The 24702-nt window shown below is 42.2% G+C and overlaps 1 protein-coding gene across 1 annotated transcript in view; it reads left to right on the top strand.

Annotated features, from left to right (window-relative positions):
* Positions 1-24702, top strand: part of ATP7 (copper-transporting ATPase 1) — an 81758-nt gene that overhangs the window by 34725 nt on the left and 22331 nt on the right. The window contains exons 3-20 of the mRNA XM_073092603.1: positions 3664-3781; positions 6782-6909; positions 7549-7676; positions 9087-9227; positions 10107-10195; positions 10541-10655; positions 11261-11427; positions 12323-12423; positions 13080-13208; positions 14397-14583; positions 16518-16615; positions 17937-18072; positions 19339-19479; positions 20019-20127; positions 20729-20888; positions 22265-22364; positions 23969-24169; positions 24522-24678. Coding sequence (XP_072948704.1) covers positions 3664-3781; positions 6782-6909; positions 7549-7676; positions 9087-9227; positions 10107-10195; positions 10541-10655; positions 11261-11427; positions 12323-12423; positions 13080-13208; positions 14397-14583; positions 16518-16615; positions 17937-18072; positions 19339-19479; positions 20019-20127; positions 20729-20888; positions 22265-22364; positions 23969-24169; positions 24522-24678 — 2405 coding nt within the window. The remainder of the gene's footprint in view (positions 1-3663; positions 3782-6781; positions 6910-7548; positions 7677-9086; positions 9228-10106; positions 10196-10540; positions 10656-11260; positions 11428-12322; positions 12424-13079; positions 13209-14396; positions 14584-16517; positions 16616-17936; positions 18073-19338; positions 19480-20018; positions 20128-20728; positions 20889-22264; positions 22365-23968; positions 24170-24521; positions 24679-24702) is intronic.

Genomic DNA, 24702 nt, shown 5'->3' with positions numbered 1-24702 from the left:
TGTCGGAAAAATACGAGGAAATTGCGTCCTTTACTTCTTCGTCTGTAGAAAATATCTTTCCACGAAGCTCTTTTTTCATTTTTGGAAAGAGATAATAATCGCTGGGAGCCAGGTCTGGACTATAGGGTGGGTGATTTAAAATATCAAAGCCCACCTTATGCAGGGCAGCCAGTGCAATACGGCTCTTGTGTACGGGCGCATTGTCGTGCAACAGCAGGACACCTCTGGATAATTTTCCTCGTCTTTTTTCTTTGATGGCTTCTTTTAACCGCTCCAAGATTGTTGCGTAATATTCTCCGGTTATAGAGACACCTTTATCTTTGTAATCTATTAACAAAATTCCTTCTGCATCCCAAAAGACTGTCGCCATGAGTTTGCCGGCCGATTGTGACACCTTAAACTTTTTAGGAGGTGCTGTGCCCTTTTTATGCCACTGCATGGAGTCTTGTTTAGACTCAGGTTCATAATGGTGAACCCAAGTTTCATCTCCAGTAACAATTCGATTCAGTACAATATCCTTATCTTCTCCACAGAGGTTCAAAAACGCACGGGAACATTCAACGCGCTGTTGTTTCTGAGGCGGCGTGAGCGTTCTCGGCACCCACCGCGCGCTGACCTTAGTCATGCCAAGATGGTCATGCAGAATTTTAAAAATGGTTGTATCCGATACTCCAACCATTTCTGCAAGCTGTTTCTTCTTTAGCCGAGCTTCTTCCAGTACTAATTTTTTGACTTCCGCTATCGTTTCCGGAATGGTCACCTCAACAGACCGTCCTGGTCGTGGGTCGTCTTCAAGTGAATCCCTGCCTTGCTTAAAAAGGTTGTTCCACTTGTAAACCATCGTTTTTCCAGGGCAAGAGTCCCCGTAAACCGATGACATCTCTTCCATTATGATTTGCGCAGACTTTCCTTGCTTGGTAAGGAACTTTATAACGGCGCGATGCTCGATTTTCTCCATACTTCCAATTTTCTTCCGGATTGAGTTGTTTAATTGTCGATAGTTTTAAAACTAATGATGCAATTGTGATAAAACTTTATATTTATACTATTTATGAGTCACTTAACACGTACCGCCCTTAACGAGCCCGCTATCCCCCCTCCAACCCTGCCATTCCGCGGACTTAAAAACGCACCCTCGTAGGTTTTCTAAATGAATGTTAACTACGTTAGCGTGAAGCAACGGTAACTTAGTGAAATGAAATGAAATGAAATATATTTATTTTGTATAGGCCAACGGCGGCACTTACAAATTGTCAGTTACAATATTTTCTTAAACTACTACCGGATCGGAACGCGACCTCTACTGAGAAGATCCGGTAAGAAACTCAGTGGGTTTGTCTTTTTTAATTTTAAAATAGTACATTACAATACGAGGACGAAAAATTTTTTTCTGACAAGTGTGAGTTTGCAGGCCGAGCCGCAGGCGAGGACTGCAATCACACGAGTCAGAAAAACATTTTTCGTCCGCGTGTTGTATAAAATTTTATATTACGGGGTCGGAAATGGGGGTTTTGCGCACGCGAAGCGTGCGTAAAACGTCCATTTACGCACGCCGTGATATAAATAATTATTCTCTTTTTAATTTTTTTTTAAATGCCATTATTTTTACATATAATTAATAAAGCATTAGCTCCAGTATCTTGCTGGTTGAAATTCTGTCTTTCAATCGGGGGTCCGAGGATCGAATCCCAGGCACGTATCAGATTTTTCAAAGTTTTGCGTATTATAAATTATTAATTTATCATCACTTACTACGACAATTAAGTAAACACCGTGAGAAATCTTACGTGCCTGAAAGTTCTATAAAAAAATCTCGAAGGTTTATGATGGCTACAAATTCAACCGAAGGAAAACATAGTGAGGAAACCTGCATACCTGAGAGATTTATAAAAAAAAAATCTTAAAGGTATGTGAAGTCTACCAATACGCACTTGTCCAGCGCGGTGGACTATGGCCTAATCCTTCTCATTCTGAGAGGAGACCCGTACCCAGCAGTGGGACAGTAATGGGTTGATACCTGAGAGATTTATAAAAAAACATCTTAAAGGTATGTGAAGTCTACCAATTCGCAATCGGCCAGCGCGGTGGACTATGGCCTAATCCTTCTCATTCTGAGAGGAGACCCGTGCCCAGCAGTGGGACAGTAATGGGTTGTTGATTGACATGATGCCATCTTCTAACTCTCACTCTGAGAGGAGATCCATGCCGATCGCGTTCCGATTCGGTAGTAGTTTAAGAAAATATTGTAACTGACAATTTGTAAGTGCCGCCGTTGGCCTATACAAAATAAATATATTTCATTTCATTTCATGCCCAGCAGTGGGACAATAATCGGTTCTTGAAATAAAGCTATACTCAGTATAGCTCTCATGTTTTAACGATGCCATAAAATTGCACACGTGTGGCATGTAAGCATATGAGCACGTATGATCGTTCGAGATGAATCATTGGGACGTTAATAGGTTATTTACGAATGTCCTTATTTGATAACGTTTTTGCATTTATAAACATACTTGTCGTGCCCGCGGCTTGGCCCGCGTTTTAAAGAAATAATATGACATACATAAAACAGAAACTTTGTACGTTCATTGGAATTACAGTGGCGCCATCTGACGAAAATTGGTCTTACCAACTCTGAAACCTTCGTGGGCTCTTGGACAACAACTTTGCTAAAGATTATCACTTCATCAAATGCATAGATTATGATTCAATCCTTACTAATATCTATAAAAATAATCGATTTTTTTGGTCCAAAACATCGATTCTCCGATTAATCGATCTTAGATCGCCATCCCTAGTTCCCGTGGGATTTCCAGGAAAAAACTATCCTATGTCCTTTCTCGAGTCTCAGACTATCTTTGTACAGAATTTCATTAAAATGGGATCAGTGGCTTAGGCGTGAAGAAGAGACATACAGACAGACAGACAGACAGTTACTTTCGCATTATAATATTAGTAAGGACTACATTTCTAATACCCATGCTACTTTTAACAACAGCGATTTGCGTTTTGGCGTTCGGTTACTAAAATTAACAAAAAAATACAACCGACTTCTATGTCACTACAAAGTTAAAAATAATTCAAATAAATGTTGGTTTTGTACATAGTTCTGAGTTCGGCGCTCATATAGGACCCGCTATTTACGTCGTTATCCAACGAAATGTATTGAGCCGAGTTATCATAAAACGACAAACGTCAAAAAAAAAACATATACAGGGTGAATTTTTCAAATGGGCCTTCAGGGCCAAATCCGTATTTATAAGGATTAGCGAAAAATGCTGAAAGGAGTTACGAGGCCGATTTTGACAAAAACTAAAATTGCGTCATTAATATTTTAAAGTATCTTTTACCCTAGCCGGGAATCGAATGAGTTCATTTTGAAAAAAAAAACAGCCTGTTTTATTCCATTATCGGATACGTGCTTATAAGGATCAAATTCTGGAAAGTAATTATATATGACAAACTACAAGAAAAGGCTATTTTTGAAGAAAATTCATATTTTTATTAGTATATTTTATTATTCAAGTTAGGTTTTTACTTCTGTCGACACTCCCGGAGTGCAACCCGTTGATTTTTTTTAAGTTGCCACATTTTTATTACCAAATTTACCCATTACGCAAAAAAGTTTTCATTTTTCTAAAATCCCTTTATTTTTGTCCACAGCGAGTCCAGTCAGGACCTGGTGGCGGTCCGGGTGCCAATCAATGGCATGACCTGCCAGTCCTGCGTGCGCAGCATCGAGGGCTCCGTGAAGGACCTGCCCGGCATCCATCACATTAAGGTGAGGTTCGACTGTGTGTAATATGTATGTGTCATTCTTTGTCACGCTGCAGCACAAACGGCTTGACGGATTAACATATGAGGTGTCGTTGGATTCGTATAAATTGTGGAAGTGACATAGACTATATTTTTAAGTAGTTGAGAACTCTTGTTTATGTGTTTTTTTTTAATAATAATACAGGAGTTGCAAACGAAAGGACTGCATGTTATTTGATTGTAAGTGGCAACTGCCGCCCATTGATATCTGTAATCAATCACCGATTAAATCCCAGATAGCATTAGAGCCCTCAGGGCTCAGCCTTGCTTGTTGTTGGCCACAGATGCCTTGACCTCTGAAGACTATGTTGCTTGGCGTCGTATACATATACCCCTACCATACCCTTCAAACCAGAACACAGCAACGCTTAACACTGATGTAACAGAATTAGGTGTGGCGGGGGTGTCTCCGTAGTCAACCCACAGAGGGTTCTACCACCTTCAAATATCATAATATGTAAGTCAGTCATCGACAACCTTCCACCAAAACGCAGAACTGCTTCACACTAGAAATATGGAGGTGGTACTGTTACGCGAGTCCCTTCACGAGGGTTTTTAAAAAAAAGGAAATTTCGTACCACAAAGATAACTGGTTTATTGGATTTATTGAAATATAACAATGAAGTGAAAAACGGAAATTAAAAGACGTGTGGCCGAAATGAATGATTAGATCTGACTCCCCGAGTGAGAGCCCACCTGCCCTTTTATATATTAGATAGGCTTACATAGGCCGGGCGTAACAGTACCTTAGACAACCCATATTATGTCTACCACCTATCAAGCCTCTTAAAGATGACAAAATATTGCAAATATGACATACTCGTAGTTTAATAGATTGATAGTAGTGTGACTGATAGTAACTTCATACGAGGGTACGTTTTTAAGTTCGCGGAATGAGGGACAAGGAGCGAAAATAAAATGTCAAAATTATTTTTCTTTTTCTACATATTCTCCTGCAAGACGAATGCATTTTTCAGATCTTTGTATTAACTTATTTAAACCCTCATAAAAAAATGTTTTGTCCTTGTCGGAAAAATACGAGGAAATTGCGTCCTTTACTTCTTCGTCTGTAGAAAATTTCTTTCCACGAAGCTCTTTTTTCATTTTTGGAAAGAGATAATAATCGCTGGGAGCCAGGTCTGGACTATAGGGTGGGTGATTTAAAATATCAAAGCCCACCTTATGCAGGGCAGCCAGTGCAATACGGCTCTTGTGTACGGGCGCATTGTCGTGCAACAGCAGGACACCTCTGGATAATTTTCCTCGTCTTTTTTCTTTGATGGCTTCTTTTAACCGCTCCAAGATTGTTGCGTAATATTCTCCGGTTATAGAGACACCTTTATCTTTGTAATCTATTAACAAAATTCCTTCTGCATCCCAAAAGACTGTCGCCATGAGTTTGCCGGCCGATTGTGACACCTTAAACTTTTTAGGAGGTGCTGTACCCTTTTTATGCCACTGCATGGAGTCTTGTTTAGACTCAGGTTCATAATGGTGAACCCAAGTTTCATCTCCAGTAACAATTCGATTCAGTACAATATCCTTATCTTCTCCACAGAGGTTCAAAAACGCACGGGAACATTCAACGCGCTGTTGTTTCTGAGGCGGCGTGAGCATTCTCGGCACCCACCGCGCGCTGACCTTAGTCATGCCAAGATGGTCATGCAGAATTTTAAAAATGGTTGTATCCAATACTCCAACCATTTCTGCAAGCTGTTTCTTCTTTAGCCGAGCATCTTCCAGTACAAATTTTTCGACTTCGCTATCGTTTCCGGAATGGTCACCTCAACAGACCGTCCTGGTCGTGGGTCGTCTTCAAGTGAATCCCTGCCTTGCTTAAAAAGGTTGTTCCACTTGTAAACCATCGTTTTTCCAGGGCAAGAGTCCCCGTAAACCGATGACATCTCTTCCATTATGATTTGCACAGACTTTCCTTGCTTGGTAAGGAACTTTATAACGGCGCGATGCTCGATTTTCTCCATACTTCCAATTTTCTTCCGGATTGAGTTGTTTAATTGTCGATAGTTTTAAAACTAATGATGCAATTGTGATAAAACTTTATATTTATACTATTTATGAGTCACTTAACACGTACCGCCCTTAACGAGCCCGCTATCCCCCCTCCAACCCTGTCATTCCGCGGACTTAAAAACGCACCCTCGTACATTTTGATAAATGACTTCAAAAGATGTGTATGAAATGCCGCCTTATTTAGATAATAAATTAATATAGCAATATGAAGTAAATTTATCTTTATAATCCATTTTAATAGCTGGATTATGGACATTTTATTGCGAATTTTGACTAATAAAGATTGAAATAAATTTATTGGTTCGTTTTCCTAGAATTAAAGTTTGAGTATTTTAATCAGAACTTGGAATGTGTCCTAAATATAGAATTACTTTGTTACTGAATAGCTTTGACCTACGGCTTCGCTTGTGGTTGGAGATTTTTTTCTATCCCTCGGGTACGGTTCCTATTTTCGAGATAAAAAGTACCCTATAAAATTTCATGACAATCGGTTATGTAGTTAAGGCGTAAACTTGCAGGAAACAAACAAACAAACGAACATACGAACACATTTATAGACGCATTTCACATCTAGCCTAAAAAAGCAGTGTTGAGCGCTGCTGTGTTCTGGTTTGAAGGGTGTGGTAAGGGAGACATACTTTTCCGAGGCGTTCCAGCTTACTCCTCTGGTAGCAGCGCATCTGTGGCACACCTTAGATAGTGAATCTAATTTTATTTGGGGTTGTTTACAGATGTTAACTTCTCCATAACGAAACACCTTGTCAAGTGGTGGTAGAAGTAGTGACATTCAAAAAGTGCTCTGTAAAGAACCTATTTTGAATTAAAAAAATATATTTTGAGTTGATTTGATATCCATGGGCGGTAGAAGCCATTTACCATCAGGTGGACTCCATGCTCATCTACTCACATATTATAAAATATTTTTTATTTCCAGGTGGAGCTATCAGAACACGCAGGTTACTTCAGATATGACCCTACCGTGTGTTCCGTGGAGGCCATACGGTCTCACATAGAAGATATGGGGTTTGAGGTGCCCTCAGAACACAGCGAGGACGAAAACAGGTCGATCTACTCACGATCTACTCGTAGTCTACTCGTCTACTCGCGGTCTACTGAGTAGACCATTACGGTTTTTGGTGTATTTTAATTTTAATTTGATACCAACACAGTATAAAAGTATTTAGTAACAATTCATGACCAAAATCTGTGATGGTGTATACTGTATATTTTTAACGCGTGCCGTCAATCCGGCGTCTTGTGTAATGGTCATTATATGTGTTGTTGTCGATGTCTTTCAAATCAATATATTCTTATTTTATGGCATTATCTTTCACAAAGTAATGCCTAGGATTATATAAATATTCTATGCTATTTCCCATAATTAAATCATAATGATTTTCATTGCCGCCTGAAATAATTGAAAGTAAAAGTCGTGTCTTTCGTACGTTTTTTCAATTGACTGCCTTTTAAATGACCCACTGCAAGGCCCATCTTATATACCAGTCAGACAAAAATACGTGTGCACTTATGAACGCACTAAAATGTATCAATGTGTGTATAAAAATAGTATCATTTCAATATTGTATATGAAATGAAATGAAAATTGTTACTAGGTTGTACTTGAACAGGTGTAAATATCTTAAATTCTACTATCATAAACATAAGCAACAGGGGCTCAATAAAACCTCGTATTTGTTCCAGAAGCCTCATACCCCGCGAGATACCAACAGACCTCCTAATAGACATGTCGGGGGTGCCTAGCGCGGAGAGCGAGGTGGTCATCGCGGTCACCGGCATGACCTGTCAGTCCTGTGTCAACACTATTGAATGTTAGTATTCTGCCACTGGACAAGTTACTTCTACATGATATGGGGTTAGGTTAGGTTAGAAGCCTCATACCCCGCGAGATACCAACAGATCTGCTGGTAGACATGTCCGGGGTACCCAGTGAGGAGAGCGAGGTGGTCATCGCGGTCACCGGCATGACCTGTCAGTCCTGTGTCAACACTATTGAATGTTAGTATTCTGCCACTGGACAAGTTACTTCTACATGATATGGGGTTAGGTTAGGTTAGAAGCCTCATACCCCGCGAGATACCAACAGATCTGCTGGTAGACATGTCCGGGGTACCCAGTGAGGAGAGCGAGGTGGTCATCGCGGTCACCGGCATGACCTGTCAGTCCTGTGTCAACACTATTGAATGTTAGTATTCTGCCACTGGGCAAGTTACTTCTACATGAGATGGGGTTAGGTTAGGTTAGAAGCCTCATACCCCGCAAAATACCAACAGACCTGCTAATAGACATGTCGGGGGTGCCCAGCGCGGAGAGTGAGGTCATAGCGGTCACCGGCATGACCTGCCAGTCCTGTGTCAACACTATTAATTAGTATCACTTAGTTTTTGAAGGTGGTAGGACCTTCTGTGGTTCGACTCCGGCGGTACCACCCCCACACCTTTTTTTTTGTAAACGAGTTGGAAACCTTCAAAAGGTACCCGGTACCGTGAAAGCGACACGCGGTTATTCCTCTTACGCAGGGGATACCGTAGTCCTATTCTGGTCCCGGAACTACAGTGGCTATTTTTTGTATAACAGCAGTGTTAAGCGCTGCTGTATTCTGGTTTGAAGGGTGGTAAGGGAGACATACATATCCGAAGCGTTCCAGCTAAGTGCTCAGCGGTATTTCTGGGGACCTCGGGTAGGAATCTAATCTTACCTGTGGTTCACATTGGGTAATGTTTATGGGCGGCAGTAGCCAATTTCCATCAGACTGCATGCTCGTCTGCTATATTATCAAAAAAAGTAATTCAGTAGGTGGAAGCGTGCCGACTAATATATGAGGTGACTATCTTAGTCCTCAGGACTGGCAACTGTGATCGGCTTCAGGTGGAACCTGTTCTATATGGAGTTGGTTACAGCTGTCCACGTGTAATAACCCCTTACCATCAGGTGAACTGCATGGTCATCTGCCATAACAATCTAAATATATATAACTCAAAGGTGACTGACTGACATAGTGATCTATCAACGCACAGCCCAAACCACTGGACGGATCGGGCTGAAATTTGGCATGCAGGTAGATGTTATGACGCAGGCATCCGCTAAGAAAGGTTTTTGATAATTTCTACCCCCAAGGGGATAAAATAGGGGATGAAAATATTACTTCGTAACGCGAGCAAAGCCGCGGGCAAATGCTCGTATCACATAATATATTACTAACAGTAACTGTAATATTGCAGCGGCACTCCGCGACGTGCCCGGCGTCGTGACGTCATCGGTGTCGTTGGCGAACAACAACGCAACAGTCAAGTACAACAGCTCAACAACACCACAACAGATCGCCGACGCAATTTATGCTTTGGGCTTTGATGTTGATATAGGTAAGTGTTTTTGTAGGTTGTTGGGGAGGGTAATGTTTTAGGGTGTATGTATGTATGTGTCGTTCTTTGTCACGCTGCAGCACAAACGGCGAATTTTAACATATACAGGGTGAATATATCAAATGGGCCTTCAGGGCCAATTCCGAAACTATAAGGATTAGCGAAAAATGGATTTGGCCCTGAAGGCCCATTTGAAAAATTCACCCTGTACATATAAGGTGTCATATATGAAGCCTAGTGGCTAAGAAACTCTGCCTCTTGATCGAAGGGTCCGAGGTTCAAATCCCAGGCACGCGCCTCTGATTTATCAAAATTATGTGCGTATTAGAAATTAATTATTACTAGCTTAAACGGCCAAGGAAAAAAATGTGAGGAAACCTGTGTAACTGGGAAACCTAAAAAAAAGTTTTCAAAGATATGTGAAGTCTACCAATACGCACTTGTCCAGCGCGGTGGACTATGGCTAGTTCCTTCTCATTCTGAGAGGAGACCCGTGCCCAGCAGTGGTACGGTAATGGGTTGATGATGATGATGTGTCATTGGAGAGACTAACATGACTGCCCTTTTCAGATGATTTTTGTTAAGTTACTTATTTTTAGTTCGCCTAACTACTTCTTTGCAAATATATACGACGTACAGACAAGCAAAGCTTACATCATTATTATATGTATATAGATACTATAAAGTGCCCGCGACTTCGCCCGCGTTTTAAAAAAATAACATGACATGCTTATAACTGAAAATTTGCATGACAGTGGCGCCATCTCTGGAAAGTTAGTCGTATCATATGATCGATGCATAGTTTACGATTCTATAAAGGGCATACAGACAATCATTTATTTTTGTATATACATATAGATATACATGGATTGATTGCAGGTACAACAACGTCTAGTAAAAGCAACCACGAGGCATCCGGGGATGCTTTAAGAGAAACCTCACCGGCGAAGAGTAGAGTACAAATGAATGTGAGTTAAGCTTGTTTGTTATATTTTTTCTTTCTTTCTTTCATTATTTTATTAGCTTGTCCTGTATGTATGTAATGGAATCTTTGAACTCTATATTACCCACTTTGAACGGTTAGATTTATTCAAAATTTTGAACAATTATCAAGAACTGATGACAATACAATAAAAAGCGTGTTTATTTATAACTTGTTTAAAAAAAAATGATATTAACGACTCGAGTTAATACGTATTGGTAAGCTTAAAAGAGGGGGAGGGGTGATAGACTAATTCGAAAATTTCATCCTGTATTTTATCATATATTTTATTTAATAATATTTTATATTATTTTCTTTGACTTTATCTTAGGGTTCAGCCTCACCGCCGCCCGAGGGCGAGGTGGCGCGATGTACGCTGGAAGTGCGCGGTATGACCTGCGCCTCGTGTGTCGCCGCCATAGAGAAACACTGCTCCAAGCTGTACGGTGAGTGGGGTGGTTGACCATAGCTTGGGGGTAATTGAGGAGGAGTGGGGAGTGGTCCATTGTTGTTCCTAGCTTCGGGGGGAGATTTGGGGAGGGGTAGGGAGAGAAAACCTGGTTCAGTTTGTATGGTGAGTGCGGGGAGATTTGGGAAGGGTTGGAGACTTTGTGTGTAGAGTTTTTGTTAAAGTTTTTTTTGAAAAGTCACAAATATTTGACATGGCCTGATCACGTAAAGCGCGTAGCGATAGGGGGTAAGGGGGAGGAGGGCCCTTAGTTTATGCTATGACCTTAAAAGTCAGTTTTTTGTTGAGGAATTTTAGAATGAAAGGGGGAGGAGTGTAAAACTATGATAATTTGGTTGTATAACTGTTTTACGTTTTTTTTTATAATATAAGAGTAGCAGACGAGCATGCAGTCCACCTGATGGTAAGTGGCTACTGCCGCCCATGGACATCTGTAATCAACCCCAGATAGGATTAGATATTCCTACCACAGCAACGCCTAACAATGCTGTTATTAGGCAGAAATAGGTATGGCGGTGGTGCCGCCGGAGTCGAACCACAAAGGGTTCTATCACTTAACGTTACTCTATTTCTGTATTCCAGGTGTCCAATCAATACTAATAGCGCTGTTAGCCGCCAAGGCGGAGGTCCGCTACGAGCCCAGCAAGATATCGGCGCGGGCGGTGGCGGCGTCGGTCAGCGAGCTGGGCTTCCCGGCCGACGTGCTCAGCGACTGCGACGGCTCCGGGCAGCGGGACCTCATGCTGCTGGTGAGTGGACTGGCTTAGGTGACCCCCTAGGCTGGACATGCTTCTTCTCCCCCCCGACTGTCTAGCTTACTCCCCTTTCCCTTCCCTAGTTCCCTCCCCTTGCCCTTCCCTAACTCCCTCCCCTTTCCCGTCCCTAGCTCCCTCCTCTTTCCCTTCCCTAGCTCTCTCCCCTTGCCCTTCCCTAGCTCCCTCCTATTTCCCTTCCCTAGCTCCCTCCCCTTTCCCTTTCCACTGCGACGGCAGCGGGTGGCGCGACCTGCAGCTGCTGGTGAGTGGGCTGGCTGCTGACCGACTGTCTATGTTCCTTAGAATGGACATTCTATATGCTCTACTTCCTCGTTCCCCCGCCCTACTTGTACTAGCTTACTACCGTCTCTACACACTCGCTTCCACCCACCTTCCTCCTCCTCTTTTCCCCCCTCCCCTTCAATTCCCTCTCCCTCTTTCCCCCACGCTTCTCTCCCTCCCGCCCTCTATTTTCCCTTTGGCTCTTTTTCCTCCCCTTTCCCTTTTTTTCTCACTCTAACCATATGTTCGGTCCTTTTTATACATTCTCGTAGTTCTAATCCCGTCATTGATTAGCCCGTCGAGTCACACGGAAGGAGGACCCTTACAAGCCGCGCAAAATATCCGTGCAAGATGTTTTTGAGGTAATTTCATTCAATATCTAGTATGGATAAATTGTCAAATTTCTACCTTTGAAAGACAAAACATTGGATAGTTTGATTAATAATGAAATGAGTGTATGTGTACATGTTGTATAAATATTTCATCCTATTTAATAATGAATTCCTCTGAATTATGACATTGAATTTGACGTGTTAATTAGTGTAAGTGATTCATGTGTCGTTCTAATTAACAATAAATAAATAAATGTTATGTTATGTTGTTTCAGATCAAGGGCATGACGTGCGCGTCCTGTGTGAATAAGATAGAAAAGAGTGTGCTGAAGCTGCCCGGCGTCGCCTCCTGCGCCGTCGCGCTCACCACATCCAAGTTAGTATGCACAGATGTTCATACATACAGACAAAGACGCACAGACATACATAAACATACAAAGACGCACAAACGCACGCACGCACACACACGCGCACGCGCTGATACAAACACACACACACACACACACACACACACACAAAGATGCACAAACGCACGCACGCTCACACACAGACACACACACGCGCACGCGCGCACAAACACTCGCTCACAAACACAGACATAAAGACACAGTGAGAAATATACACTTACATGAAAGTTTGCACACAAAAACGCTTACAAACGTCCATATACACACTTACGTGTATATACGATAACGCACACACATCCGCGCTAACGCAAGTAAACATCAATGCATTAAGAATTCAAGTTGGTGAAATTATTTCTGTAAATGTCAATATTTATATCGAAGGTCTAAAATACCGATATAACGGTAATATTGAAATTCTCACAGGTATGTTATTCGTCGACCTGATACATTATATCATTTCTATAATTTGTAATTAATAAAATATTATTGTTATTTAAAAGTAACGCCCTAGCGTAACTGTTTCCGTAACCGTTACAAAACAAAGTCCACTTAAAGAACTTTTACATCAAAAACATAGAACGAATAAATGAATAAAAGAAAACAACATTTTCATTTATAATTACAGAGCTAAAATCAAGTACGACGCTGAGCTGCTGGGTCCGCGGAAGATCTGTGACGTCATCGCCGATCTGGGCTTCGAGGCCACGGTGCAGGGCTCGCAGACCAGGGGCACCACCAACTACCTCGAGCACAAGTGAGTGACTAACCTCACCCGTCTAGGGTACATAACCTCACCTAAGTTACCTAACGAAAGGTGGTAGAACCCCTTGTGGTTCGACTCCGGCGGCACCACCGCCACACCTATTTGTACCTAATAACAGCAGTGTTAAGCGCTGCTGTGTTCCGTTTTGAAGGGTGTGGTAAGGGAGACATACTTTTCCGAGGCATTCCAGCTTAGTCCTCAAGGGTAGCGGCGCATCTGGTGGCCGACCTCAGGTAGGTATATCTAATCCTATCTGGGGTTGATTACAGATGTCCATGGGCGGCAGTAGCCACTTACCATCAGGTGGACTGCATGCTCGTCTGCTACTCCTATATTATAAAAAAAAAAAAAAAAACATAACCTATACAGGGTGAATTTTTCAAATGAGCCTATAGGGCCAAATCCAAAACTATAAATTGTGAAAATTAACGAAAAATGCGGAAAGGATTTATGTGGTTGATTTTGATAAAAACTTAAACAGCGTCATTAGATTTAAACAAAAGGGTTTTAGTGCGGTAAGCGTCCCACGTAACTCTGTATTACTTCCATGGCACCAGGTACCTTTTGAAGGTCTCTGCCATGTTACAAAAAAAATCGCATGTGTAAGCAGCATGGTTATAACTGATCTAATTAATGCCCATGTTTGTATTCAACCCTAGGGTTTCCATCGTATAATAAGTTCTACTTTTTGAAAAAAAAACAGGGTTTTAAAATGAGTTTTATTTTACGACGAGTCTCATTAAAAAACACGACACGACATGACGCCGTTGCACGACAGGACGTCGTTGAACGTCACCATGTATAAGTACGTGACGTCGTATCATTTGTACATGCTTTAGCCAAAAGATTTATACTAAGAAGGTGGTAGAACCCTTTGTGGTTCGACTCCGGCGGCACCACTGCCACACCTATTTCTACCTAATAACAGCAGTGTTAGGCGCTGCTGTATTCCGGTTTGAAGGGTGTGGTAAGGGAGACAGACTTTTCCGAGGCGTTTCAGCTTAGTCCTCAGGGGTAGCGGCGCATCTGTGGCCGACCTCAGGTCGGAATATCTAATCCTATCTGGGGTTGATTACAGATGTCCATGGGCGGCAGTAGCCACTTACCATCAGGTGGACTGCATGCTCGTCTGCTACTCTTCTATTATATAAAAAAAAAAAACTATATCTTTGCTTCCAGAGAAGAAATAAGAAAGTGGCGTAACGCTTTCCTCATATCTCTCGTGTTCGGCGGTCCGTGCATGGCGGCCATGGCGTACTTCATGGCGCGCATGGGCGGCGGCCACTCCGCGCGCGACATGTGCTGCGTGCTGCCCGGCCTCAGCGCCGAGAACCTCGTCATGCTGCTGCTCGCCACGCCCGTGCAGGTGGACACAGAGGAGACCCAGACCACACATAGATACAGAACCACAGACCCACAACAGACCCAGAGCACACTTATACTCAGAACAAACCCAGAACACACATTGACACACAGTAGACCCAGAACGCACACACACAGATACACAGTAGACCCTTAGCACGCTCAGACCCAGAGCACACTAGGACCCACAAGCCACCAATCCCGGCACACTCCCAGCATCCCTCGGACAGAGAACACGGACACGGAACACACCCAGAGCACACTTAGACCCACAACAGACTCACAAGCCACCCAGCTCAACACGCGCGCCGAAAACCTCGTCATGCTGCTGCTCGCCACGCCCGTGCAGGTGACGGGGCGCACAGGGAACACGGGGAACACGCGGCAGACACAGGGAACACGGACACGGAACACACCACAGAGCACACTTAGACACATAGTAGACCCAGAGAACACAGACACAGAACAGACCCAGAGCACGCATTGACACAGAACCACAGACCCACAACAGACCCAGAGCACTCTTATACTCAGAACAGACCCAGAACACACATTGACACACAGTAGACCCAGAACACACTTAGACCCAGAAAAAACCCAGAGCACACAGGCACAGAACGGACCCAGAACACACTTAGACCTAGAACAGACCCAGAACACACATAGGCACAGAACGGACCCAGAGCACGCATAGACAGAGAACACACTTAGACCTAGAACAGACCCAGAACACACATAGGCACAGAACGGACCCAGAGCACGCATAGACAGAGAACACACTTAGACCTAGAACAGACCCAGAACACACATAGGCACAGAACGGACCCAGAGCACGCATAGACACAGAACACACTTAGACCTAGAACAGACCCAGAACACACATAGGCACAGAACGGACCCAGAGCACGCATAGACACTGAACACACTTAGACCTAGAACAGACCCAGAACACACATAGGCACAGAACGGACCCAGAGCACGCATAGACACAGAACACACTTAGACCTAGAACAGACCCAGAATACACATAGGCACAGAACGGACCCAGAGCACGCATAGACACAGAACACACTTAGACCTAGAACAGACCCAGAATACACATAGGCACAGAACGGACCCAGAGCACGCATAGACACAGAACACACTTAGACCTAGAACAGACCCAGAATACACATAGGCACAGAACGGACCCAGAGCACACAGATCCAGAATGGACCTAGAGTACACACATACACACACAAAAAACATACTTAGATGAAAAAAAAACATATCCAAAGCATACCAGAGCACACATAGGCACGCACTGGACCCAAAACCACACTTATAAGCTACCCACATCTCAAACAGAGCCTTAAAATCTCAATCCCAGAATATACATAGATTAATAATTGACTCAGAACAAACCTAGTAAACATAAAATGATAATAGACGCATAGGATATTTAAATGCAGAATTCGTTCTGGATCTGCCCAGAGCACATGTATACTGACCAAGAAACATAATTCACCAAGTAAGAGTCAAACATTTGTTGTTATATCCTCTGTATAAATTTCATGTGTCTATCTATTACGGTTCCGGAGATAGAGCCCTGTGACAGACGGACAGACAGCGAAGTCTTAGTAATGGGGTTCCGTTTTTACTCTTTGGGTAGGGAACCCTAAAAATAGACCAGTAATAGAACATACATAGAACAGAAAAGATGATAGACCCAAAACTCAAACATTGGCAGTTGAGTTGACCCAAGAACAGACAACGTGTCTCAGTAGACTAAAAGTCTATTATAGTAAACCAAAAATACCGAAGACTAGTAGAATATTTATTTTCAAGATCCAACATAGTTTTAACACAAACCTCAGTATACCAACGGTCTACTACAGTAGACCAAACAGACCAAAAAATGTTTTTAATGTAAATTTTAATAAAATCTCTTGTCAACAGTTCATAGGCGGCTGGCACTTCTACAAGCAAGCGTTCAAGGCGCTCCGACACGGCACCTCCAACATGGACGTTCTTATATCTATGACCACCACCATCAGGTATTGTTACGTTCATCTCAACAATAATTAAAATTGTATTTATTTACACGTATCAATTACGTAATCCGACAGCGACACATACAATTATTCCATATTATATACAATATAATATATGGAGGTTATATATATATATATTTTTTATAATATAAGAGTAGCAGACGAGCATGCAGTCCACCTGATGGTAAGTGGCTACTGCCGCCCATGGACATCTGTAATCAACCCCAGATAGGATTAGATATTACTACCTGAGGTCGGCCACAGATGCGCCGCTACCCCTGAGGACTAAGCTGGAACGTCTCGGAAAAGTCTGTCTCCCTTACCACACCCTTCAAACCGGAACACAGCAGCGCCTAACACTGCTGTTATTAGGTAGAAATAGGTGTGGCGGTGGTGCCGCCGGAGTCGAACTACAAAGGGTTCTACCACCTTCGAACCTTCTGTGGTTTATCTCCGGCGGCATCACACATATTTCTGTTATAACAGCAGTTTGAAGGTTGTGGTAAGGGAGACATACTTTCCCGAGGCGTTCCAATTTAGTCCTCTAGTAGAACTCTAATTTGTGGTTGATTGCAGATACCCATGGGCAGTAGCTACTTACGATCATGTGGACTGCATGCCCGTCTGCTACTCTTATATTAGAAATATAAAATTGTACATCCTGAAGGCTAGATGCTATTCAGTATTTTTTTCTTTTATATGGATAATAGGATATGATAGCATGTCGTGTCATATCATATAATTATGGAAATAACTAAAGTTATATTTTAATTTAGTTTTTATAAAGACGAGTAGTTTAATTAAAATGCCGAATTTTTTTTTAGGTACATCAGTACACAACCACTTTTTTTAATAAATCAAGTGCCGTCCTCCTTCATTTTATACGGTGCTATACTTATATCCCCCCTTTACCCCCCAGGTGCCGTCCTCCTTCATTTTATACGGTGCTATACTTATATCCCCCCTTTACCCCCCAGGTGCCGTCCTCCTTCATTTTATACGGTGCTATACTTATATCCCCCCTTTACCCCCCAGGTGCCGTCCTCCTTCATTTTATACGGTGCTATACTTATATCCCCCCTTTACCCCCCAGGTGCCGTCCTCCTTCATTTTATACGGTGCTATACTTATATCCCCCCTTTACCCCCCAGGTGCCGTCCTCCTTCATTTTATACGGTGCTATACTTATATCCCCCTTTACCCCCCAGGTGCCGTCCTCCTTCATTTTATACGGTGCTATACTTATATCCCCCCTTTACCCCCCAGGTGCCGTCCTCCTTCATTTTATACGGTGCTATACTTATATCCCCCCTTTACCCCCCAGTTACGCGTACTCCCTAGCGGTGGTAGCAGCGGCGATGGCGCAGCGGAAGGAGACCAGTCCTTTAACCTTCTTCGACACACCGCCCATGCTGCTCGTGTTCGTGTCGCTGGGTAGATGGCTTGAACACATCGCTAAGGTAGGTGTCATCATCATCATAATTAACTACAATAACCACACCGTCATCAACAACGGCAACATCATCTCCATCATCATCATCAACAACAACATTGTCTCTTTCATCATCATTGACAACAACAATATCGTTATCATCAGCCTTAAAAATGTCGACAACAACAACAACAACAATATCGTCACTATCATCATCATTGAGGACACAGCACTGTAATTATCTTCAATAATAATGGCATCGTTATTATCAACAACGATGGATACCCGGTACGTCATCATCAACCTTAAAAACAACATCATCATGAGCAACATGGTTATTATCATCAATATTAACACAAAATCTTCATAAAATCATAATCATCAATGACAAAACAACATAATCATTATCACCATCGACCACGACAAACGCCAATAACATCAGGTTCTCACAAGCGCAAGGAGAGCAGCCCTTTAACCTTCTTCGACACGTCGCCCATGCTGCTCGTGTTCGTGTCGCTGGGCAGGTGGCTCGAACACATCGCTAAGGTGGGCGTCGACGACAACAACGTCACTATAATCTATAATAAATATGACGACCCGCGTGGCGGAGCGGTCACCATACCGGTCTGACGCGCAAAGGGTCCCGGGTTCGATTCCCGGCCAGACTGATATCTAAATTATGAATTTAGATTTCTATTTCTGGGTCTGGGTGTTTGTGTATTTGTCTATGTGTGTCCATGGCATCCACGACACAGGGACTCCTAGTGTGGGGCTGTGAGTGTAGAAAGCGTTTATGTAAGTAATTCAAAATCAAACGTTGTATAATCACAACATCATCATCAACAACAACAACAATGGCATTGTCTTCCTCTACAAAAACAGCATCGTCATCTACAAAAACTGCATCATCAACCCTAAAAACGGAATCGTTGAGCAACATCGTTATCATACATCGTCAATTTTGATATATCGTCACTGAGGTAACACAATAATTTATTAATCATCTTTGTCCATATCAATAAAGGTTTTATTTTGTTCAGAAATATAGTTTGCACAGTTGGCACGGCAGTGCCCCCCCAAGTCGAGCAATTTTAATTACTCCAACAACAAATTCGTAATCGTCATCCGTTAAAACAACTATTATATTCTTTTAACCTGAAAGGTGTTACTTTTCGGATTTCAATGAATTTCAACAAAAAAAATAATCGCTATAGTTGTCATCATTATCATCAAAAACAACAGAGCAATCATCATCATAATACTACCACCTTTCTCGAAGTTTTCGTTTATACAGGGCAAGACCTCGGAAGCCCTATCGAAGCTGCTGTCTCTGAAGGCCACTGAGGCGGTGCTGGTGACCCTGGACGCTGAGGGCCACGAGGTTGGAGAGAAAAGCATCCCGGTGGACCTGGTGGAAAGGGGGGACGTGCTTAAGGTCAGTTCGTGGGGGGAGGTTGGGGCTTGGGCGGTGTTTGTGTGTGTGGGTGTATGGGAGTAAGTAAGTGTGGGTGTGAGAGAAACTGTAAGTATGTGAGTGAGTGTGAGTGGGTGAGTAAATAAGTGTCTGTGTGCGTGAGTAGGAGAGGAAAGGGGTGGGTGGATAAGAGTGTGTGGGTTGAATGAGTTAGTGTAAGTGTGTGTGCGAGGGAGTGTGAGTGAATGAGTGAGTGTGCGTTAGTATCTGAGTAAATGAGAGAGAGAGAGAGAGAGTGAGTGATTGAGTGTGTGCATGTGTGCGTTTCTATGCCAAAGTGTATATGAAATCGGTGGACAAACAAAGCACCTAAAATTGTTGTCTTTCAACCGTTATTAATAATCAATCTATCCAATTTTTAAATCCTATTAAATTGTCTACTTTCGATTTTCGGGAAAAAGTTGACTCAATATTAATGAGCGGTAATATTTATGTAAAATGTTGATTTGGATAATCAATATAAATATCGAGTATTAAAAAAAAAGCTTTAATTCCTTCAGGTGGTTCCTGGAGCAAAGATCCCTGTGGATGGGAAGGTTATATTGGGACACAGCACTTGCGACGAGTCCCTTATCACGGGAGAGTCTATGCCCGTCACTAAGAGCATAGGTATGTATACTGACAGAAGTTGTTAATAAACGATCCGTCTTAATTTTGCCTTTTTATAATATAGGAGTAGCAGACAAGCATGCGGTCTACCTGATGGTAGGCTATTGCTGCCCTTGGACATCTGTAAGCAACTCTAGATAAGATTAGATTCTTACAGATGTGTCGCTACCCTTGAGTACTAAGCTGGAACGCCTCGTATAAGTATGTCTCCCTTACCGTACACTTCAAACCAGAACACAGCAGCGCTACACTGCTGTTATGACGCTGAAATATTTCTCAGAATGAGAAGGATTACGTCATAGTCCACCGCGCTTGCTAAGTGCGCATTGGTAGATTACACACTTGTGAGTTTTTTTTAGAATAACGAATTTAATATGTTCATAAGTTTCAAATGTTAGATTACGTACATAAGTACAATTATGTCATTGCCCCATTTACTAAGATTGAAATAGATAATAACTGTCACTTTTAAACCATTTTATAAGTGAAATTTAATATTCTTTAAATTGTCATTCGAATATGTAATTACTGATGATATTGTCACACCATTTTCTAAGCGAATATTTTTTTTCAATTATCCATTTCACCCCCACCTCCCCAGGATCCCTAGTGATAGGCGGCAGCATCAACCAGCACGGCGCTCTGCTAATGCGAGCGACACACACCGGCGAGGCGAGCACGCTGGCGCAGATCGTGCGCCTGGTCGAGGACGCGCAGAGCAGCAAGGCGCCCGTGCAGCGCCTGGCCGACACCATAGCGGGGTGAGTTGGGAACAGTCGGACTTAAATAAAACGTCAGGATGAGTTGTGGATAGTCGGACAGTAATAAAACGTCAGGATGAGTTGGGGATAGTCGGACAGTAATAAAACATCAGGATGAGTTGTAGATAGTCGGACAGTAATAAAACATCAGGATGAGTTGTAGATAGTCGGACAGTAATAAAACATCAGGATGAGTTGTGGATAGTCAGACAGTAATAAAACGTCAGGGTGAGTTGGGGACAGTCGGACAGTAATAAAACATCAGGGTGAGTTGTGGACAGTCGGACATTAATAAAACATCAGGGTGAGTTGTGGATAGTCGGACAGTAATAAAACATCAGGGTGAGTTGGGGACAGTCGGACAGTAATAAAACATCAGGATGAGTTGTGGATAGTCGGACAGTAATAAAACATCAGGATGAGTTGTGGATAGTCGGACAGTAATAAAACATCAGGATGAGTTGTGGATAGTCGGACAGTAATAAAACGTCAGGATGAGTTGGGGATAGTCGGACATTAATAAAGCACCAGGATGAGTTGGGGACAGTCGGACATTAAATAAAAAAATATAAAAACCACGTTCTTTACACTCAGATCCCACAGTAGATACTAAGGCAGGTGAGTTGGGGATAGACGGACATTTAAAAACACGTTTCCAAACTCAGCCCCACACTAGATACTGCAGCAGGGTGAGTTGAGGACAGTCTGACATCTTAACTAATATTCATCATTATCGTCAACCCATTACTGTTCCACCGTTGGGAACGTGTACCTTCTCAGAATGAGGAGGATTAGGCCATATTCCACCTGGACATGTGCGTATTTGTAGATTACACATACCTTTGAAAAAGAAAGTATGGTCTCTCAGGTATGCAGGTTTTCATTCACCGTTTAAGCAAGTGATAGTTAATTTGTAATGCGCACATAATTTTAATAAATTAGAGGTGCGTGCGTGGGATTTGAACCTCGGACTCATCGAGCGAGAGGCCGAGTTTCTTAACCACTAGGCTATCACTGCCTTTTACCACGCTTTTATTAGCTAGAACTGTATGCAACGGAATCTTTGAACTCGACTTTTACCCACTATGAACGCTCCGATTAATTTAAAATTTTGAGAATTATCAAGAACCGATGACAATATACGATTTAAATAATTTTATCCCATTCGCTTCATCAGAATCGTCAGGAATCAGGATTAACGATTTTCCTAGTTCGATTTTAGCATGGTTTTTAGTTTTAAAACTATTTTATTTTAACTATTATATTATTTTATATTGTAGACTGTGGTATTACTGGACGATATATTCAGCCTATGTCAAAGTCTTTTAATATATTAAAATAAATAAATAAATATAAATGTTTCTATTCTTTTTCAGATATTTCGTGCCTCTAGTAGTGTTCCTCTCGCTACTGACTTTGATCAGTTGGATCATCACGGGTGCTGTGGACTTTGAGAAGATCAAGGCTATCACACCGGTAAGTAGTAGTAGTAGTAGTAGTAATTTGTCGTACTAGTACTAGTAGTGAAATATCAAAAACTGTTTTCAGAACTTGTTTTTTTTTTTAATTCAAAATGTAGAATGTCGTTGGTAACTTATGGTTGTTGTTCGTACTTTATGGTTGCATATAAGCAAATTTAATCTTTGGTCATCTATTTTAATAGTTCGAATTTCTCTTTTTAGGATTCCGTACCCAAAGGGTAAAAACGGAACCCTATTACTAAGACTTCGCTGTCTGTCCGTCTGTCCGTCTGTCACAGGGCTCTACCGCTTAAACCGTAATAGATAGACACATGAAATTTTGACAGAGGAGGCATAACGGTGGCAGCTATAACAACAAATACTAAAAATAAAATAAAGTGGAATATTAAAGGGGGTCTCCATACAACAAACCGGATTTGACTGTTCGATCTGACTGTTAAACTGTACTAGGAAGACGGTTGAAATTTTTACAATACGTTTACTACTATAACTGGTATTATAATAAATACAAATAAGAACCATAAAACATATTTTAATATACTTGTTTTAATTTTATTATACGTTGATTACTTATAATCATCGTCCCATCGTCACCCCAACGCCATCTATTTGTGTGTTATATAACTAAGTATTGTTGAAAATTTACGTATCATTCATCATCACCCCAACGCCATCTATTGTTGTTTCATATGACTAAGTATTGTTGAAAATCATAAAATGAATTAAAATACTGAACATTTGGTAGTACGGAAGCCTCCATGTGCGAGTTCGACTCGTACTTGGCGAATTTTTTTTTTTTTCATAAATGAAAATTCAATTGGCCACGATTGTCTGGAATTCTTCTACTCTCATCACCAAAAAACACACTGAGCAATTTTCTCACTAGTTTTCCTTAAAAAATGTCTATCCATACACAGGAGATCTACCGCGACTCGTCGTCAAAAGTTGATTTGTTATCTATTTTCAAATTTGTATTTCGACATTTCCTTTTCCAACCTACCTATTTATCAACGCTATTTGGCACCTCTACCTCCTACCCCCAGGAGATCTACCGCGACCCCTCATTCTCCAAGTGGCAGATGATAGTGCAGAGTGCGTTCCACTTCGCGCTGTCCCTGCTCATTAATGTTGTTTATATTTCTCAGACGCGAAAATCCATTCCACGTTACACTACGTTATTCGACGATCGATATTCAAATTTCAAATTCGTCATGTTTTTCTTTATTTTTTTTTTAATTTACTCATAATGTCTTATGTTGTCTATAGTTCTCATTCGCGGAGATCTGATCCTTAGTGAGTCGTTGCAAATCTCTGGTCGTTTTCAAATTTCGAATTCGAATTTTTTTCTCTCATTTTTAAATTTATTCGAAAAGTTTAATGTTGTTCTCATTCGCAAACATCTAATCCTTAGTAATTCGCGCGATATCTCTGATCATTTTTAAATTTCGAATCAACTATTTACCTTTTTTTCTAAATTCGTGTAAAATCATGTGCTCTCATCACCAAAATACACACGGATCATTATTATTATTTTTTTCACTATTTTTTTCATTATTTATTTCTCACTATTTTTCCTAAAAAATCTACTCCTACCCCCAGGAGATGTACCGCGACCCCTCGTTCTCCAAGTGGCAGGTGATAGTGCAGAGCGCGTTCCACTTCGCGCTCTCCGTGCTCGCGATCGCGTGCCCGTGCGCACTGGGGCTGGCCACGCCCACCGCGGTCATGGTGGCCACCGGGGTCGGTGCGAACCTGGGGCTGCTCATCAAGGGCGCTGAGCCCCTGGAGAACGCGCATAAGGTGAGATATACAAGTACACGCGCAGTCACACGCAAGGACGCACTTACGCACACACATGCACATGTTCACACAAACATACACACACGTACACGCATTCACGCACGATCGCACATACATGCATACTTCACACTCTCAAACACTTCTTTTACACGCGCACTCACGCACGATCACATATACATGCACACTTACACACAAACACTGACACACACCTACGCATTCTCTCACACTTACACGCACACACGCGCGCGCTCGAAAACTTTTAATAATCGACCTTAATCAATTTTTATCTTTTGCAATCGGATAAAAGCTTGATCGAGATTGATTATTACTAACAGATGACAAACTTTCTTAGGTAAAGACGGTGATATTCGACAAAACCGGCACGATAACGTGTGGCAGCACCCGCGTTGCGCGGGTTTCGTTGCTGACGGGCTCCGCGGCGGCGCTGCCCGCCGTGCTCGCCTGCGTGCTGTGCGCGGAGCTCAACTCCGAACATCCTGTCGCTTCTGGTGAGTTGTGGTGGTGTATGGTGG

Source organism: Epargyreus clarus, unplaced genomic scaffold (genome assembly GCF_041222505.1).
Source record: "Epargyreus clarus isolate Ecla_fem2 unplaced genomic scaffold, WU_Ecla_fem_2.2 ptg000036l, whole genome shotgun sequence".
Taxonomy (NCBI): domain Eukaryota; kingdom Metazoa; phylum Arthropoda; class Insecta; order Lepidoptera; family Hesperiidae; genus Epargyreus; species Epargyreus clarus.
The sequence above is the reverse complement of the archived record's forward strand: the minus strand, read 5'-3'. Positions and strand labels throughout refer to the sequence as shown.